General features: G+C 32.3%; 1 protein-coding gene, 1 non-coding gene and 1 pseudogene across 3 annotated transcripts; all 3 read left to right on the forward strand.

Moving 5' to 3' along the window:
* The first annotated feature begins 1,771 nt into the window (after positions 1–1,771).
* LOC126705822 (scopoletin glucosyltransferase-like) lies at positions 1,772–3,249 on the forward strand (annotated as a pseudogene).
* Positions 3,250–6,326: 3,077 nt separating this feature from the next.
* TRNAR-UCU (transfer RNA arginine (anticodon UCU)) lies at positions 6,327–6,399 on the forward strand. Its single transcript has one exon. It is a non-coding gene; the product is annotated as a tRNA-Arg (tRNA).
* Positions 6,400–6,482: 83 nt separating this feature from the next.
* Positions 6,483–10,104, forward strand: LOC126705911 (thioredoxin M3, chloroplastic). 2 transcript variants are annotated; one of them, XM_050405132.1, is made up of 3 exons: positions 6,483–6,972; positions 8,062–8,132; positions 9,408–10,104. In XM_050405132.1, exons 1-3 carry the CDS (start codon positions 6,756–6,758, stop codon positions 9,444–9,446), a joined length of 327 nt encoding a protein of 108 aa, XP_050261089.1. In that variant the 5' UTR covers positions 6,483–6,755; the 3' UTR covers positions 9,447–10,104. The 2 variants fall into 2 exon arrangements, with proteins under 2 accessions (XP_050261089.1, XP_050261088.1); XM_050405131.1 differs by lacking the exon at positions 8,062–8,132 and having other exon boundaries at positions 6,517–6,972.
* Positions 10,105–18,474: the final 8,370 nt, after the last annotated feature.

Consider the following 18,474-nt stretch of genomic DNA (forward strand, 5'->3'; position numbering starts at 1 on the left):
CATAACATGCTTAGATGAACATGTCTAGGCTAGGAATTCCTTGTTTACATTAATTTCTAGGATGAACATGCCACTACTTTCATACTTTCTTTACATTTACATTGTTATCTAACAGATTTCACTTTTTGTTTCTCTTTATGTTAAATTCCCCAACATATATTTGTTTACAATTCTTGGAAATTAACTTGTTTATATGATATATTGTTTGTATTTGTTTGACATGACATGATATTGGCCACCTTAAACTATGAGACCGGTTTTACCAGGCGAGATGGGTGCTTAATTCCTTCACATCTTGTAAATTAGCCTCCAAACCAAGATCAAGGGTTCTAGACGAGGCTCTTGTATATGCAATTTTACATTTTTTAGAATGTAACTAGGAAACAAAGTAATGTAATTTACTTTCTTAGATTGTATCTTGGACTAAAAAAGAATTGTAAATTTTTGTTACAAAATTGATGTAAATTGTCATATATAATAATATAACAGAAGCATTTTTTATATTGAAGGTTTTCTTATTTTCCATTCAAATTAAATAAGCGGCGACTCCATTTAAAACCCTTGGTCTAGGGGGAAGTACATTTTACAATGAATTTAAGATTTTGAGCATCGTGATACCACCCGTTTGCACGGGTTAGGCCCAGTTTAAGAAAAAAATTGGCAGGCCAGGGTCGCGGTTGCTCACTCAAACAAAATTTATTCGGTGGCAAGTAAAATCTTTTAAGAAAACCACCAAAACCGATGGCTCAACCACTTGAGATGCTGGTGCCTAAGGTTCAGTGATCGGACTACCAATACCAATGGTCGGAATAGTGTCTCTGGTTATTTGTCCTTCAATATCGGTCATTGAAACAGTGTATGTTGATTGAAATGCCAACACTGGTCACTAGAATGATTGCTTCGACTACCAGGCCCACTAGCACTAGTCACTAGAGCACATAGGGCAAGGAGAAGCCACCAAATAGGATGGAGGAAAGCCACTGTTTGTTTTACCAAAATTTTAAAGGTAAAACATTTTATAGCTTTTTATAAAGGATTTTACGGACAGTAAAAAATATTTTATAAGTTTGACAATATTTTACATGCAAACAAACACCTAAAAATGGGAAAACTACATGCAAATATATAAAATAACATGTTACTAAAGATAACAAATGTAATGAGATTTGTAGTATCTCTAGTATCACTCTTTTTATTAAATGTGTGATGATGATGGCTGTCAATTTTTTATGTTGTAGATGATGGTTTTGATGTGCTGGCTAAACTCAAATCAAATCAGAGTAATGAGAACTTTGTAATTGAAACAAATAACCATGCTTAAATTGGACAGTATTTGGGTAAAATAATCTTCTTAATCGGACAATGTGACGTTGATTCACTACCAGTTATTATTAATAGAATTCCTACAGGAAGATGCATTGTCAATACGAAGGAATTAGGGCAAATACTAATGTTGTGTGTACGAACTAGTGTAAAATAGACATTGCCCAAAGAATTTTTTCATTCTAGTACTAATACACCAACCCCATTGGGTTAATGGGTTTCGTAATGGAACCACACGCATTAGCTTGACAAGCATTACTAGTTGTGTCCAGTAAATTATGGTCAACATGGGACAAACAAGTTTGTGGATATGAGTGTCCAAGAACGCGCGTGGGCACTAGGAATGATAATCATTCATCATTAATGCGCGTTGCATTCAGCACCATATATACAAAGAAAAATCTTGTGGACTACTTCATACACGTGTGTTCATGTTCATGTCCTACAAATTTCTCAAAATTACAAACATTGTAATGGCTAGCGAAAGTCGTCAGCTTCACATATTCTTCTTCCCTTTAATGGCCCATGGCCACCTGATACCAACCATGGACATGGCAAAGCTATTCGCATCAAGAGGTGTGAAGGCAACCTTTGTCACTACTCCTAGGAACGTGCCTTCATTCTCCAAAATTCGTAGCATCAACATTGATATCCAAATCGTTAATTTTCTGGTTGGAGAGGCTGGTCTGCCCGAAGGATGTGAGAATATTGACTCAATAGTGGATTCCCAAGAAATGGTTCAGAATTTTTTCAAAGCTACTAAGATGCTCCAACGACCACTCGAGCAACTACTACAAGATTTCCAACCCAGTTGCCTTGTTGCGGACATGCTCTTTCCATGGGCAATTGATATTGTTACTAAATTTGGTATTCCAAGGCTTTTTTTCCATGGGATCAGTTTTTTTTTTTTTTTTACCATAGTTTGAGACTATATGAACCTCTCAAGAAAGTTTCATGTGATTCTGAACCTTTTGTCCTTCCTAATTTTCCGGGGGAGATAAAGTTGACAAGGATGCAACTTCCTAACTTCATTAAGCATGAAGTTGAAACAGACTTTTCCAAGTGGTTGAAAGAAGTTATGGAATCAGATTTGAGAAGCGATGGGGTGGTTTATTAACAGCTTCTATGAACTTGAGCCGGCTTATGCAGAGCCTTACAAGAAGGTTATGGGAAGAAAGGCCTGGCATATAGGTCTAGTTTCACTATGCAACAAGGATGCTGAAGATAAAGCTCAGAGGGGAAACTGGAAAGGAAGCCTCCATTGATGAACATGAATGTTTGAAGTGGCTTGGTACAAAGAAACCCAATTCAGTCATTTATATAAGTTTTGGCAGTATAGCAAACTTTAGTGATTCTCAGCTCATGGAGATTGCAATGGGTCTTGAGGCTTCTGAACAACAATTCATTTGGGTTGTGAAGAAAGCAAAAAATGAAAAAGGAGAGGAAGATTGGTTGCCTAAAGGATTTGAGAAAAGAATGGAAGGCAAGGGACTAATTCTAAGAGGTTGGGCACCCCAAGTGTTGATTCTTGACCATGAAGCAGTTGGAGGATTTGTGACTCATTGTGGGTGGAATTCGACCCTAGAAGGAGTGACTGCAGGGGTGCCCATGGTCACATGGCCTTTGAGTGCAGAACAATTTTACAATGAGAAGTTAGTAACTCAGGTTCTGAAAATTGGGGTTGATGTTGGTGTTCAACAATTAATGGATAAGAGTGGTGGGAGATAGTATCAAGAGGGATGTAATTGAGAGGGCAGTGAAGCGAATTATGGTGGGTGAAGAAATAGAGGAAATGAGAGGCAGAGGCATGGTACTAGGGGAGATGGCAAAGAGAGCTATTGAAGAAGGGGGATCATCCTACTCTGATTTGAATGCTTTAATTGAGGAATTAAGGTCACATTGTCCTTGATCTTATTTGACACAAGAAATTTCCAATATGGTTCTTTCATCCTTAATAAAAAATAAATAAAAATTTATCATTGTTGCTTAGTGTGTGAGTTTTACTCGCTTAATTTTTCTTCAGTAATTATAGGATGTATTCATAAGAAATTGGAAATATGTGGCCACTTACATACTAATCGGAAATATGTGTCCATATACTTACCTACTAGAGGTTATAATATTATAAGTTGCATTGCATGGGATTACACAAATTTTAACTAAATTTGACTTAAAAATTCCCTTTTTTTATTTTTTTTTTACAACCACCAATCAAACCTATAAATCTAATACTCAAACTGCTGTGACCCAACCACCTAGTAGTGGTGTCAGGAATTTTTCCTAGGGGGGCCAAGCTAAGTATGAAAAAAAGTTTCATAACTAAAAAAAAGGTTTTATTTCAGAAATTAACATTAACTCTAAAGTTTTGGCTTATGTTTTTGGGTGCTATACCAAAATAATTTATAATTGATTCTTTATGATTTGGAAATTGGATATTTGAGGACAGAGGATTTGAGCTTTAGACTATATTGAAAACACCAACAAATATTTATTGAACTATAAGACTTTTGACAATTTATAACTGATTCTAAAGTGTTTTTTAGTAATCTCTTTATGTGCAGTCAGACAAAACCAAACTAAGGTGTAAATTCATATCTATAAAATAATTATACTGCTACTTGTTCAAATATGATTATATAATTACAAATACTCAAACCATTTTATCAAATAAACCATAACAAGCCAGCTACCATTATGAAATTTAAAAAATAAAATACAAATTGTAAATTATAAATGATGGTAGATGTTAACCACTCTGTATATATAATAAACATAATAAAATATATCAATATATTACATATATCAATAAAGAAGTCAATAAACAACTAAACATAAAATCCTAATCTAACCACAGAAACTCAAAATGACCAAAACAGACCAACAAAGAGAGATACCACCACTAGGCACACTCGTCGAGTCCAGCTATGGCTTAGCCACAATTGAGGTCACAAAACAGCAACTTGTGGAGGAAAGTGTCGAAACTTTGCAGTGTGGAGCAAGGTTTTCAAACCCAGACCGTTCATTGAACCGTAAAAGTGAGAGGTTCAAGGTTTTTGAGGTCGAACCGAGGTCGAACCGGAGTCGAACCGTGATGACGTTTTAATTAATTTAATAATTAATTAAAGCCTAAATATAGATATTAAATTTATAAAATTAGCAAAATTGACAATATATCTATATATGTGAGGGAAATTTAATGATTTTCAAGCATATATTTAATAATTAAATAAGAAAGTTAATAAAATAAAATAATAACCATGAAAACATTAAAATTTATGATTAATTTTTGAAGTGAAGTTGAATATCTTTGAAAGATTTTAATTATAATTTTTTTTTATTCCTTGTAAGAGATGGATAATTTAATTAAGTAAAATAAAATTGTGTTAAGTTGTTTTTTTTTTTTTTTTTTTTTTTTTTTTTTTTTTTTTAATTGCTAGGGGGTTGGACCGCACGATTCTCACTAATTCGTACAGTCCAACCCCAGGTTTAGCGGTTCACAGAATTAACAAAAAATCTGGTTCTTTATGCTTAAAAAGTCGGTTTTCATTCTAGTTCCCAGTTTTCACGGTCCGACCTCCCGGTCCGGTCCGGTTTTGAAAACTATGGTGTCAAGCTGTGTGCAGTGTGCATTGTCACTGTACAGTGCTGTGAAGTGTGAGCAAACTGTGCAAGAGCAAGACCAGCGTGTTGTCCTTGTTTTATCAATCAAGTGGGTTAAAATATATAACTTAAAATATTTAAATTGAATAAAAAGCGAACATTTCAATCTTAAATATTGGAAAGACAAAGATGGAGAGAGGGGTTACCCCTGTTATGCAGGGTTGGCTGAATAAAGAATGACTAAGCTTATAAAAAAAGAGCTTGAAGAAAAGAAAAGTAAGAATATAGAGAGGGAGAGGCAGAGAGACAGAAAAATGAGAGATTTTTTCTTTTGTTTTAGAAATTTATAATCTCTCTTTTTAGTATATTTCAAGATAATTACGTTGTACTATTAATGAATTTGTCTTGTATTAATTTTGACTTAACATATTTTAAGAATGAATTAATAAATTTGTCTCCTAAAATTTAATTTTATTAGTTAAAGCTTGACTATTTTTGTTTTTTCCCTTTAATCTTCCGCATTTCAGGATACAATGGAGCATTTTTAATACATCTTATTGATCAATAAAAGGACTTTTTTTTTTTTTTTTTTTGTAATTAAAATATAGGGAAAATTACACTTTACAACCTTAAACTATACATCTTGCTACACTTTGCATCCTAAACTTTTCGAATGCATTTTTTGCATCCTAAACTATGATCATTGTTACTTTTTGCACCCCAACGTTAAGTTTGCTATTAACTTAAATGGAAAAATATGACACCACATGAAAAGATCTAATTGCCCCTCTTCTCAATATTTTAAAAACAAAAGATAAATTACACTTTACCACCCTAAATTATACTCCTTATTACACGTTGCACCATAAATTTTGAATTTTCATTCAAATTAACAGCAAATTTAATGGCAAGGTGCAAAGTGTAACAATGATCATAATTTAAGGTGTAAAATGTGCATTCGAAAAGTTTATGATGCAAAATATAACATGAGATATAATTTAGGGTGATAAAATATAATTTTTCTCAATATATATAGATAAATATATTATATATATAATTTTTTTTTTTTTTTTTACAAGTGGAGCTTTCTTTTATTTGGGCTTTTAGGCGATTACACCAATTACATTTCTTGTTCAGCTGTCCCTACCAATAGCTACTCAGCTCCACCCACGATCAATTTTGGCTACCGCGCTTCAACGACAACCATCCCAAATGCTTCTATCAATTATCAAAGAAGAGAGACATGAGTTAAAGGGGGAAAGCTAATGAGAGGGGTAATCTAAGAGAGAGAATGATTCGTTAAAAAAAAAAAAAAAGACATTTTTTTGGCTGGAGCTGTCCAAATGTCCAATATCTGAACGTAAAGAGTTAATAATGACTGATTTGGATAGTATCACCAAGAAGCGCCCGTGGCCTAATGGATAAGGCGTCTGACTTCTAATCAGGCGATTGTGGGTTCGAGTCCCACCGGGCGTGTACTGTTTTTCACAGTAAATATCCTTTTTTCACTGTCCCACTCCCACTCCAAACTGAAGTAACAACTCGTTAACTCCACCTACGTATCTACCCACTACATATGAAAACCCCGTTTCGTCCGTTAATTCAACCCATCGCCCTCACCAGATCAGAGAAACCCAAACAGAAAATAAAAAAGTGCACCGCCACTCTCTCCCTCTCTCTCTGTATTATTTTTATTTTATTTTTTTCAATTTTTGGTCATACAAATCAATCAGACTCAAATCGCACCCGAGCAGCGCACACCGTTTGTCTTCTCTCTCTCTCTCTCTCATTCATTCTTCGCTTACTTTGTGTTGTGTTTGGTGCCCAATCAAATGCCTATGGCTTCCTCTCCTTCTCTTTTAGTTTCGGCTCCGCTCTCTCTCCCTCTCCCACGCGCTCGACAACGCCCCTTCGTTTTCTCTCCCTCTCGGACCAAACCCGACCCGACCCGACCCGCCTCATTCCCTTTCCATTCCCGCACCTTCCCTAGGGTTCCATCTCCATCTCCTCATCTCCCTCTCAAGCTTCTCTGCTCGCGCGAATCCAAAGGTACTCTCTGATTGAACCATTTTTGTTGCCTTTGATTTATGATTATGCATATGAATATTAGTTACTACTCTCTGTTTGGTTTCCGAGAAAACAAAAAAAGAAAGAGAAACTTGTAGATCATATTGCATTTCTCTGCTGCTATTAAACCTTTGATTAAAAAAAGTCTTAGTTGTTATCTTCTCTTTCTTTTCATCTTTCGTGCTGTATAATCGTGTGTCATGATCATTGGTAACTGAATCGTAACCGTAAAGTTGTAGAACTGTGCGCTGAAGATTGAAATTAAAATTTAGCAAGAAATTAGGCCAATGAGCTCGGAGTTCTTTCTCTAGTAGGAACGGATTGGAGGATTAGTAGTTTAGGGTTCAAGATCCGCCTTGTGCATGTGTTTCTTGCCAATAAGAAAGAAAATCGAAACGAATAGATCAAGATTAAACTGCCTTGAATCGAAAGAGTTGCGAATTGATATTTGGAAGATGCTTTTTTATACCATTTTTGTTTTTCCTTCTCAAAATATATTCACCTTGTCTTTGGATTTGGGAACATGATCCACACTTCATTTCAAAAACAGTTCATTTCGTCCATTTCATGGTTCGGATTTAATTTTCCTTGGATTTGATTGTTTTGTAATGAATAAATGAAGTAATGTGAATCTATATGTGGCGAATTGATAATAAAATTCTCAAAATGCTTTTCTTGAAGTCACACAAGTAGGGCGTAAAATGACATGTTGCCAAACTTTTAATTAGAACTATGAACATAAAAGATTAAAAGGACCAATCAGGGTACAGCCTAGTAGTTGGAAGCTTAAGATGAGCTGTAGACCCAAGACATCCTGGGTTTGATCCCCACTAAGAGTTCCCTTGGATTACCTGATACACGGTTCTAGCGGGTGGGGCATGTATCCGTGGTTTACATTCCAAGGGATGGGGCCAAAGGACCCTGCCTTGGTGAGGTTCCACATCATAAAATAAATAAATAAAAGGTTTAAAGGGAATAATTGATTCAATTTTATAGGAAATTTTTACAAATATTACAGTTTGTGAAAATATGATTTTTAAACTGTATATTGTATCCTATTTGTTGGCCCAGTTTTTTGCGGATGGTGGAGTCAATCTCAGGGGAAACAAAGCGATATAATTTTTGCTTGTGATACAGCAAAGGTATATTTGGCGAGGTGATCAAGTAATTGCAAGTAATGGTTTATTAAATCAGGATGCCTTTATTGGAGATCTCTTAGATACAGAAATAGGAAGACCGCTGTCAGTTTACATTTTGGATTTCATCAGTCATTGGATATTTGGATGTTAGGTTTTCAATTTAAACTTCATTTTCATGTAACACTTGTAGTTATCTTTTGGAACTCCATATGACACTATCCTAAGAACTTCAAAAAGCAATGGATTATTACATGCTAGATTTTCAAATCTACAATTTATAAGGTAGAATGATGTTGCATATATTAGCTAATGCATGTTTGATCTGGTTTCCTTTTTCATTTTCAAGAAAATGGTTCAGTTAGTCAATTGTATTGGATTGGTGTGGATCTCTCTCTCTCTCTCTCTCTCTCTCTCTCTCTCTCGTTTATATTTATTTATAAAGATGAACAATTTTTGTTTTTGGCTTTGTCCGTGTTTTCTCATATCTGTCTCCATTAGAAATAAAGTAATAATTCTTGTTGAATTCTTTCTTCCAGACAAGATATTGGTGAGAATTTTCCTTTGGGTCTTCAATCCATAAAATTATTGCTCCCTATTGTGGATGTACTTCCTTCATATGTTAATTGTTTGAGTCGATTGATCGTTTTAATTTTCAATCATAACTCTGGTGTTTCTCTTGTATATTTCCCGTGTATTAGGGTTGTGCCCCTTTGTGCGTTTTCAATGAATCAATTACTCATAATTTTTTTTTTAATTAGTATCTCTCTTGAAATGGATTTCCCTGTTTTCTTATTTCTATTTCCTATAGATTTCCTCACTTTATTTTTCTGTCATTTGTTAAACTCTGGTATATTTTATCTGTTTGAATTCTGAATTTGGATTCCTTGGGTGAGATCTGAATGCATTTGGGAGAACAAAGGAAGAATAGCAACCTTTTTGGTAACTGAAGAACAGCAACCGAGGGTGATGGGATCATTGATTTTTTCTGCATCTTATATAATTCCTCAACAAATGTGTTAGATTAGATCATGATTTGCCAAAAAAGTTTCCACTCACATAAGGTATGACATTTTTGAGAGTGAGAAATATATCTCTCTGCCTGCAATATAGAATGTGTACTCAAGGCAATGGTACATGCTGCCTTGACACATCTATGGTTTGGTATACTGCTTCTATTACTTAGAATAGCTTTATTTCTGAAATGTAAGTGAGACTAATGAGACACAAAGATTAAAACATTGGATGTCCCTTCTGACAATATTATGTTAATATGTGCAGCTCCAGTTACAAAAGAATCGTGGGAGAAGTCAATTCTGAAGAGTGAAATCCCTGTCCTTGTTGAATTTTATGCGAGTTGGTGTGGCCCTTGCAGGATGGTCCACCGGGTGATTGATGAGATTTCAGTAGAGTATTCTGGGAGACTTAAATGCTTTGTGCTCAACACTGATAATGACTCAGAGATCGCTGAGGACTACGAAATTAAGGCTGTACCTGTGGTTTTACTGTTTAAGGATGGGGAGAAACGTGACTCTGTGGTAGGTACCATGCCAAAGGAGTTCTATGTGGCTGCCATTGAGAGGGTACTGAAATCTTAATCGTAGTTCTGTGCATGACTAGAAGCTTTAAGCAAAGTCAAATCAATTTTCCAGTAGTACCATAATATTTGAATAACTCGAATCTTTCAACGGGTGTCACTACCTTGGCTGTATATATGTTAGATGTTTGTTTGCTTACCGGATAACCCACATAGGTGCTGGACTGTTGGAATATGTCATCACTATGGTGGTGATGTTCTTCTCCCTTCTCAGCTTTTCATATTTTTTGGTTGAAGAACTGGCTTGAACTTTTGAAACTACATTTTGTAGATATAGGTCGTTTCTTCCTTTCAGTTTTGTAAATCTGAACGGCATTAAGTTCCCTATGCACAAGTTCTGATTGGAACTTTTTAAAGGTTGAAAGTGATCATATTTGGCAATTGTTTTCCTACTCTCCTAAGTGGATCTGGAATTTAAACCTTCTCGATTGGCTTGCAGAAAGTAATTTGATTTCCTATGGAATATCATTCTTTTGAAGTCACTTGTTACTCTAGTGTTATTAGGTTTTACAGTTTTACTTGTTAGTCTCAATCTAAGAAGTAATTATTCAGAGCTTGTCAAGTTTATGATCTAATCCGTCTTGCTTTAACAACCATGTGAAACTTATGAGGCATCCACTTCCTTCTCCCATGAGACCTCTGGCATCCGTGAAGAAATGTTTATATTATATAGGCATTAACATTAAAGGAAGATGACATCAAATCATGCTCCTCTTATTAGCTGGTTCACTATACGAGTAGTATTTTTTCTTCCCAATAAAAGAAAAAGGAAAATATAAGATTAACTTATAATAGACCTGATTTTGGTTTCTAACGATCTCAAGATAAAACTGACCACTTAGTTCATAACTTTTTACCATTTAAAAAAGCACATTGCAATTCATGATATTGGAAGTTTGGAACCATGCGATCATCTAAATAATATCTCAAAAATTAGTTTTTTAATTATGTTGTAGAGCTCAATTCGTAAGACATGATAAGGAGTTAAAAGTATCAGGATTTAGGACACAAAATCCCGTCCCAATCTATTCCATATATTTCAGAAATGCCCTTAATTTTTTTTTTTTTTTTTGGTGATAATTACAGAATATTCAATAAATCCGCTGTGTAACTTTATTTTCTGGGTGAATCTTTGTCACTGTAAATCTTTTGTGAATGTGAAACAGAAACACTATTTTACTCAAAAGAATATTTTACAAATCTTCATTAAACCACATCTATTTGTTAAAATTTTACATTTTGCACGAAAGTAAACTATTTTTTAAAGCCTTTTTATTTTCTGTCAAAATATCACTTGACTTATAAGAATGGATTTTTATATTTAAAGAGATCCAAAATGCAATTTACATGAGCTTGTGTGTGTGTATATGTGACAAATATAACTTTTTTATGACACAAATCTGTTAAACTCCAATCCATTGTATTGTGTTGTGTTGGATTTGCGGGTCTTGAATTTTGCTCTCTGTTTGAGGGTTTTTAGATTTATTGAATAGTTTGCTCAAGTGAAAGACAATTCACTCGAGCAAAATGCAATTCATTCGATCGAGATCGCGGGTAGATTAAGTGCAGGCTTTCAAATTCTGCAAAAAAATAAAAAATAAAAAATAAGTGTCTAAGTGATGTCTAATGACTATTTTAACAAGTGATTTGAAGGTTGTGTCTTGTTAATAGTGGCTTTTCAATTATGTCTTTTTATTGATGTCTTTCTTGTTAATATATTTTACTGCAACTTTCATAATACACACTATAAAGAAAATTAATAGAATTTTTTAGAATTGCTGTCTAGAAAATTCATGCTTATTTTTGTGAGCGTTGTTGCAAGTGCCATGGGTAAGGGTCATCAAATAGTTTATGGTCCATGGCTTGCCCCAATAACCTGCAAGCCCATCGGCCTAATGAGCAATCCAACTCAATACTGTTGAGGCCCATGGATAGCTCACTAGCCTAATGGGGCAGGCCATGGGTTGGTTTTTCTATCCATCGGTGCTTGCTGGCCTAATTTGTTGCTCACCCAAATAATCATATGCCTTTTTTATTTTTTATTTTTTTAAAGTATCCTAAAATCTATAAGTACCAATAGTATTTCTCTCACATAAAATCTATCAAATTCAAACTCAATTCTCAAGCTCTCTAGAGTCTAGACTATTATCATCTCTCACTATTTTTTTTTTTTTTTTTCTCTCTTTTAGTTATATACTTATAGTCTTATGTGAGAGACTACACACCCATGAATTCTTGTTGAGCCAAACCAATATGAATGAGAGAAGTCACACTAGTGCCATTAAAATGACAATTTAACTGATTATATATCTCCCCTTAGATTGAGAGTTTTACAATGAAGTTGCCCTTATTTTATTAACAAGGAAAATAAGAAAACCATAATTTAAATAAACAATTTATTGAATAATGTTTATTAAAGAAATAAATAAACAATTTATTGAGTCAACATATATTAATGTTAGCAACACTACTATTTCAACTAGGTTGCAAACTTCATATAAATTTTTCATCATCAAATCATCAGTTTTCTATTTATTTTCTATTTATTTTGATATGGAAACTTTTCATCACCTTTATACATTACATATTTATTTTTGTCAATCGTGTGTATCTTTACATTCTGACCCAACTTCGGATGATATAAGTAGAATCCATCCTCTTGTACCGTCCAAATGAAATTGCGTCCATTACACTCTTGTTTAAGATATGTTGAAAACACATCAAAACTAGTATTGAAGTTATTGTACAAAAAATAACAAGAGAAAAGCTAGCATCAAATATATTCAATGGGGGCGAAAAGTGAATTCCCACTCTCCTTTGGGTAGAAGAGTTCTAAGACCTAAATCATCATTACTAGATTTACAATGGTAGGTAAGGGATTTGTAATTGAGGTTGTTGATGATTCGTACATGGTGTTTTTTAAATAAGTCTGGTATTAACGATAAAGAACTACTTAGTCCAAAAGCTAAAAGAAGGACAAGGACAAAACCATAAAACTAGAATGCTACCCTTTATTTCATTTTGTGATGATTAGAAAATTTTTTTGTTACATTTGAAATGCATTTCTCTCTTACTTAGTGGTTGCTCAATTGCACATATACAATGCATATTCATATTCTACGTGATTACTATATGTATTAAATTCACCTTAATTCTAAATTAGGAAAGTTGCACTGACCTCCCCGAGATTTACTAAAACCATACTAAACACTCCCTTGTTTTGAATTATACATAAACCTCCATAGATTTTCAAAATAAACTACACTCACCTCTCTATTGCTTGAGAACATTATATTTACTAACAAAAAAGGTTAAAATTTTGCATATTTCCTCTTTTGCCCTTCCTTTTTAAATGAAAATCTCTCTCTTTCTCACCCCTTAAATTCATGGAAAAGAGAAAAGACAAATTTCTTTTAATCTAAATTCAATAACAACGAAAAATATGAAAAGGTCAAGAACTAAAGGTCTGTTTGATAGGAAATTTCAAGTATTTTTGTTCAAAATTTTGTGAAAATTGTGGTTTAAAAAGTGTTGTGAAAATACATGTTTAAAGTATTCATAATGCAAAAAATGTGTTTGGTATTATGTTTCAAATAACATATTTTAGAATGTAAGAAAACATAATTGTGTGTTTGATATATATGTTTTTTTTTTTTTTTTTTTAAGTTGACAAGTACAATAAAAGTATTATTATTTTATTTGAAGAGAGAGAAAGTTCCCTCATTTGGTCTAATTAGGTGGGACTTACAATTTTTAACATATTTATAAAAGTGTCATTAAGTAATATTATTTGAAAACTAAACTGGTAAAATGAGTTCTCTAAACTTAGTGTTGAAACATCCTAAAATGAGAAATGTAACTCAAACACTCCTATAAGAAATCCCTTATCAAACATGGTTTTTTTTTTTTTTTTTTTTTTTTGGCCCACAATTTTTTTGGACTCAATAGTTTTCAGTGTTTAAACACCAAAAACTATTTTTTGAACTACCTTACCAAACAAGCCCTAAATGTTGCAAGATTCAAAATAGGTCATGATTTTTTGGGAATTCTAAGGAAGAATGTTTGATGTTATTTTTGTCAATGGGTTCGGTGCCCGACAAATAGCAAGATAAAATCACCCCCACCCCCCCATCACCAATTGCCCCATGTTTAGTGATCCACTAACACTCTAAGCAATGTTTTTCCTTTCACTTTTACTTCCTTTTAATCTAAAGGTCAACAATAAGCTCCAAAATGGTGGGATAGTCCTACCCTATGTATTGATAATTTGCAATGATTAAAGGATACAATTCAAGCAATTTCCTCCAAAACACCCTTTAACCTCTGCCCTTCATTAGTTTTTGTAAACATACAGTTAGAAAGAACACTGTTGCAACTCGTTGAATTATGCGAACACTTCTCGTTCTTTTATTTGTAGCTCAAATTCATTAAGCGGGAAAAAATAGTACTCCACCATAAGTTTTTTATAATTTTCCTAATGTGATTTCTTGATGGGAAATATAATATTTATATTCCTTGAATCTTGCAATATTGATTTTTTGAACTTTTCTTATTTTAGGTTGTTATAAAATTTCGAGTAAAATAATTCCTCCTTTTTCTTTTCAACCCATTAGTTATAGATTTAAAAATAAGAATTTCATTTGAAAAAGAGGATAAAAGAGGAAATATAAAAATTTTATAAATTATTTTTAAAATTCATTTAATGGATTTAACATTGTTAAGTTGGAAGAGAGGTGATTGTAGTTTATTTTGCAAAACTAAAGAGGCTTTTGTATAATTAAAAATACGGGGGTGGTCAATATAATTTCAATAAATCTTTGGAAAGGTAAGTGCAATTTTTTCACTTTTCATTTTTGGCACCAATCAACTTAAGTCTTAATAAATGCAGTATTAAATATCCAGCATTAAATATACCTGATTATTAAATGTTTTAACTTAAATGTATTTGAAAATAAATTTGTCTGAATTAAGATATTAAAATTATGAGAAAGGCTAACGAGTGCCCTTAAGGTACTGGTTAAGAATCCAATGAAAGAAAGTTTTGACATCATTTTTATGGAAAATGAAAAAAATTGGTAAAGCATTAATTGCTTTTTTTTTTTTTTTTTTTTTTTCCATAAAAACTTTCTTTAACTGGATTTTTAACTAGTGCCCTAAGGGCACTCGTTAGCATGATCCTAAAATTATTACAATAAACTGTTTCTAGTTTGGTTATTGATTGTTTGTCAACAAATATGTTTGCTTGATAAATGATGTAATGACTATTTTATGTTTAAGGGCTGGTGTTTAATTAAGTCTCGAGGAAGAAATTTCTATCTTGTAAAAATAGATTTATGGAGATGGTTGGATGTTAATTCAAGATAAATTTAGAGATTCTAAAGCTAGAATTTTCTAGGCTTGTAAGGGGGAAGAGTACAGTGATTGATAAAAATAAAAAATAAAGAATCACCTAGTAGCTCTTATTCAGAATCTCTCTCATATTAAAATGTTAAATGTACTTTGTAATTGAGGATCCCTCCTCCATTTATAGAGGGGAAAATCTTTGGCAGATGAGTTAGAGTGAATTACTAACTTCTCAATGCTAAAATTATTTGGCATTTCTATTTGAAAATAATTGGATTAAGTTACATCTAAGCAAAATCAAGAAAAAGACTTAATTTTGAAACATAGCGCTAAAGCGTCATTTGATGTTTTTTTTTTTTTTTTTTTTTTTTTTTAATTTTTTATTATTATTATTTTTAACTACCAATCGGCACTTGATGCACTAGCTAAAGTGTCAATTAGCATTTTGACTAAGACACTTACGTTTATTGAGTTTGATTTACATAGTTTTCTGAATAATAAAAGAAATAAATACGACTTTGGACCTATTTGTATCCTATTTCAATTTTCAAGTAAGATAATGCCAAGAGATACTTATTAAATTTAAATGTTTACTAATTTTCTTAAATTAAATGATAATTAATTATTTATTTAAAATTGACACAACTATCCATGGGAATTATCTAGTACATGCATCCACACTCTTATTTAAGCTTTGCTTTAATGAAATTATCTTGTATAATTAAATTCAAATTAATACTTGCAAGAACCAAAACCTAATCATGGGAATGCATATCAACCGTTAAAATCATAATTTGGCTGGCTTAATCTAAGCATGTGAGATGTTGTTTTGATTGTTAGAAGTTGTACATATTTTTTTTCCTATCAAGCTTTTGAAAATCCAATGATCAAAATTAGTATTTTTCCTTTAATGATAGATTAACAGTTTTGCTTGTGGTGAGATTAAACGGAGGTTACAAAACATAGTTTTAGATAGGCTTGCATGCATAAGATTAATTCCAATTTAATCTAATTTTTTGAGAATCAATTCCAATTTAATTTTAATTAGTCATAATATGATTAATTAAAATATAACTAGAGAATAATTCCTATTAGTCCAAATGATAAATAATCATTAGCATGTTGATTCTAAAATAACTTTTATTATTTTATGTTGTTTCCTCTTTCCTAGTTTAATTAGGTTCTTATTTTAAGTTGATTAAAAAAAAGGATCTCAGTTTATGTTCTTTTATTTTTCCTAGTTGAACTATGATTTTTCATATTAAGATTTTAAGTTTTAATGGGTGCAATACCATTTTTATATAAGCTCATTTCAAACATTACTTTTATTATATATAATCACTACATACCATCATCCTATTGGTTATATAATAATAATAAGGGGAAATTACAAAGTTGGTCTTTATCCTTCATACCATATTTCAATTTTGTTCCTATCCTTTCAATTGTGTCAGTTTGATCCCTAACCTTTTGGTATTGTGTTAAAATGGACATGGTTATTAAGTGATAGAATGGATAATACTAATAAGGGTAAATTACAAAGTTAGTCTTTACGAAGTTGGTCTTTATCCTTCACACCATATTTCAATTTTGTCCCTAAACTTTCAATTGTGGCAGTTTGATCCCTGACCTTTTGGTATTGTGTCAAAATGAACATGGCCGTTAAGTGATAGAATGGAGAATACTAACATGGCTAACGCTCAAATTAAAATATTATTTTTTATGCTACATGACTTTCACATAAGCTGCCATGTCTCACCTTCTCAAAAAAAAGCAGCCATGTCTCATTAATTATAAATATCAACATTCTCTCTCTCTCTCTCTCTCTCTCTCTCTCTCTCTCTCTCTCTCTCTCTCTCTCTCTCTCTCTCTCTCTCTCTCTCTCTCTCTCTCCACGACCGAAACTCTTCAAGCTCCTTCAATTAGGCCAATCAATTGAATATAAATTGGAGTAAAACACAAGTTTTTTTTGTAACTTTTAAGAAGAAAATAAGCCAAGGAAACAAATGCAAACACATCAAAAAATCAAATACGAGATCAATACTGTAAAATCAAAGAAATATATCACACCTGTTGCATCATTAAAGGGTATTGATAGCATTATTTTTAACACATTGTGTTGTGGATCATTGCGTGCGTTTCAGTTTTCTTTTGGCAAAGGAATATCTTTGATGAGTTTTTTTTATCAAGGAAAGCCTATGCTAGACTGAGACTTGCGGTGTTTGATCCATGGTTTTCAAACCTGGACCATTCATTGAACCGTAAAAGGGAGAGATTCAAGATTTTTAAGGTCGAACCGAGGTCGAACCGTGATGATGTCATAATTAATTTAATAATTATTTAAATATAAATAAATATATTAAATTTGTAAATATTAGCAAAATTTACTAAAAATATCTTAAAAATTGAAACAAAATTTCAATGAAAATTTCATGATATTATAAGGTTAACATAAAATAGTACATTATAAGGTTAATAAAAAATAGTACCACATAAATAAGCATAATTTTTTATTATATAATAATCCTTTAAGAGAAATCATTTCAATTAACTAAAAACAACTTTTAAAATAAATTCATAAATTGCATAGGTATTATTCTTAAATAAAAAGTTAATTTAGCAATGAAAAAAAAATTAGTAATATTTAATATGTTGAGAAAGATAATATAGAAGTTTAGAAACTATAAATCATGTAAATTTAATATAAATTTAATAATACTGCATATTAGCTCCCAAGAAGAGCACATGGTTCGTTGGTCATGGCTTTAGACTTGGTGCTTACAAGGTGAGAGAATTCAGGTTCGAATCCTGGCAGCTTTCCCTATTCCATGTATACTCGGTTCTCTTAGAAATCATGTATACTAGGTTCTCATAGTTAAAAAACTGGATTTATTACCGGTTCACGGTTAACTCGGTCGGACTAGAGGGTCCGGTCTAGGTTTAAAAACCATGGTTTGATCTCATGGATTTCGGAGGTGCGGGTGATGGGGACACTATGAAGTATGAACATAGAGGCCATTGAGGATAATTTTTTTTTTTTTAAATTTCTTTTTAATGTTGACGTGGCAATACACATGGCTATTCATGTGAATGAAAATAATATTTTATTTTAAACATTAGCTATATTAGCATTTTCCATTCATTACTTAACGGTATGGACCATTTTAACACAATACTAAAAAGTTAGAGATCAAATTGACACAATTGAAAGGTTATGAAACAAATTGAGATATGACTTAAAAGATAGAGACTAACTTTATAATTTACCCTAAAGCTCAAAACGTATCATCAACAATAAGGTTTGCTAAAGTATATCCCTGACCCTATATCAACCCTTGATTATTCTTACTTTTGCTGAATGTGACTTAGATGAAGGTTGAATTTCCATAGACATGAATTTTGAAGGAA

This window comes from Quercus robur, chromosome 11 (genome assembly GCF_932294415.1).
Source record: "Quercus robur chromosome 11, dhQueRobu3.1, whole genome shotgun sequence".
In the NCBI taxonomy this organism is placed as follows: domain Eukaryota; kingdom Viridiplantae; phylum Streptophyta; class Magnoliopsida; order Fagales; family Fagaceae; genus Quercus; species Quercus robur.

Coding starts and splice junctions, on each gene's coding strand:
- LOC126705911 (XM_050405131.1), top strand. CDS start 6,756: ATGCCTATGGCTTCCTCTCCTTCTCTTTTAGTTTCGGCTCCGCTCTCT. Junction 6,973..9,407: donor CTGCTCGCGCGAATCCAAAG/GTACTCTCTGAT, acceptor TAATATGTGCAG/CTCCAGTTACAAAAGAATCG.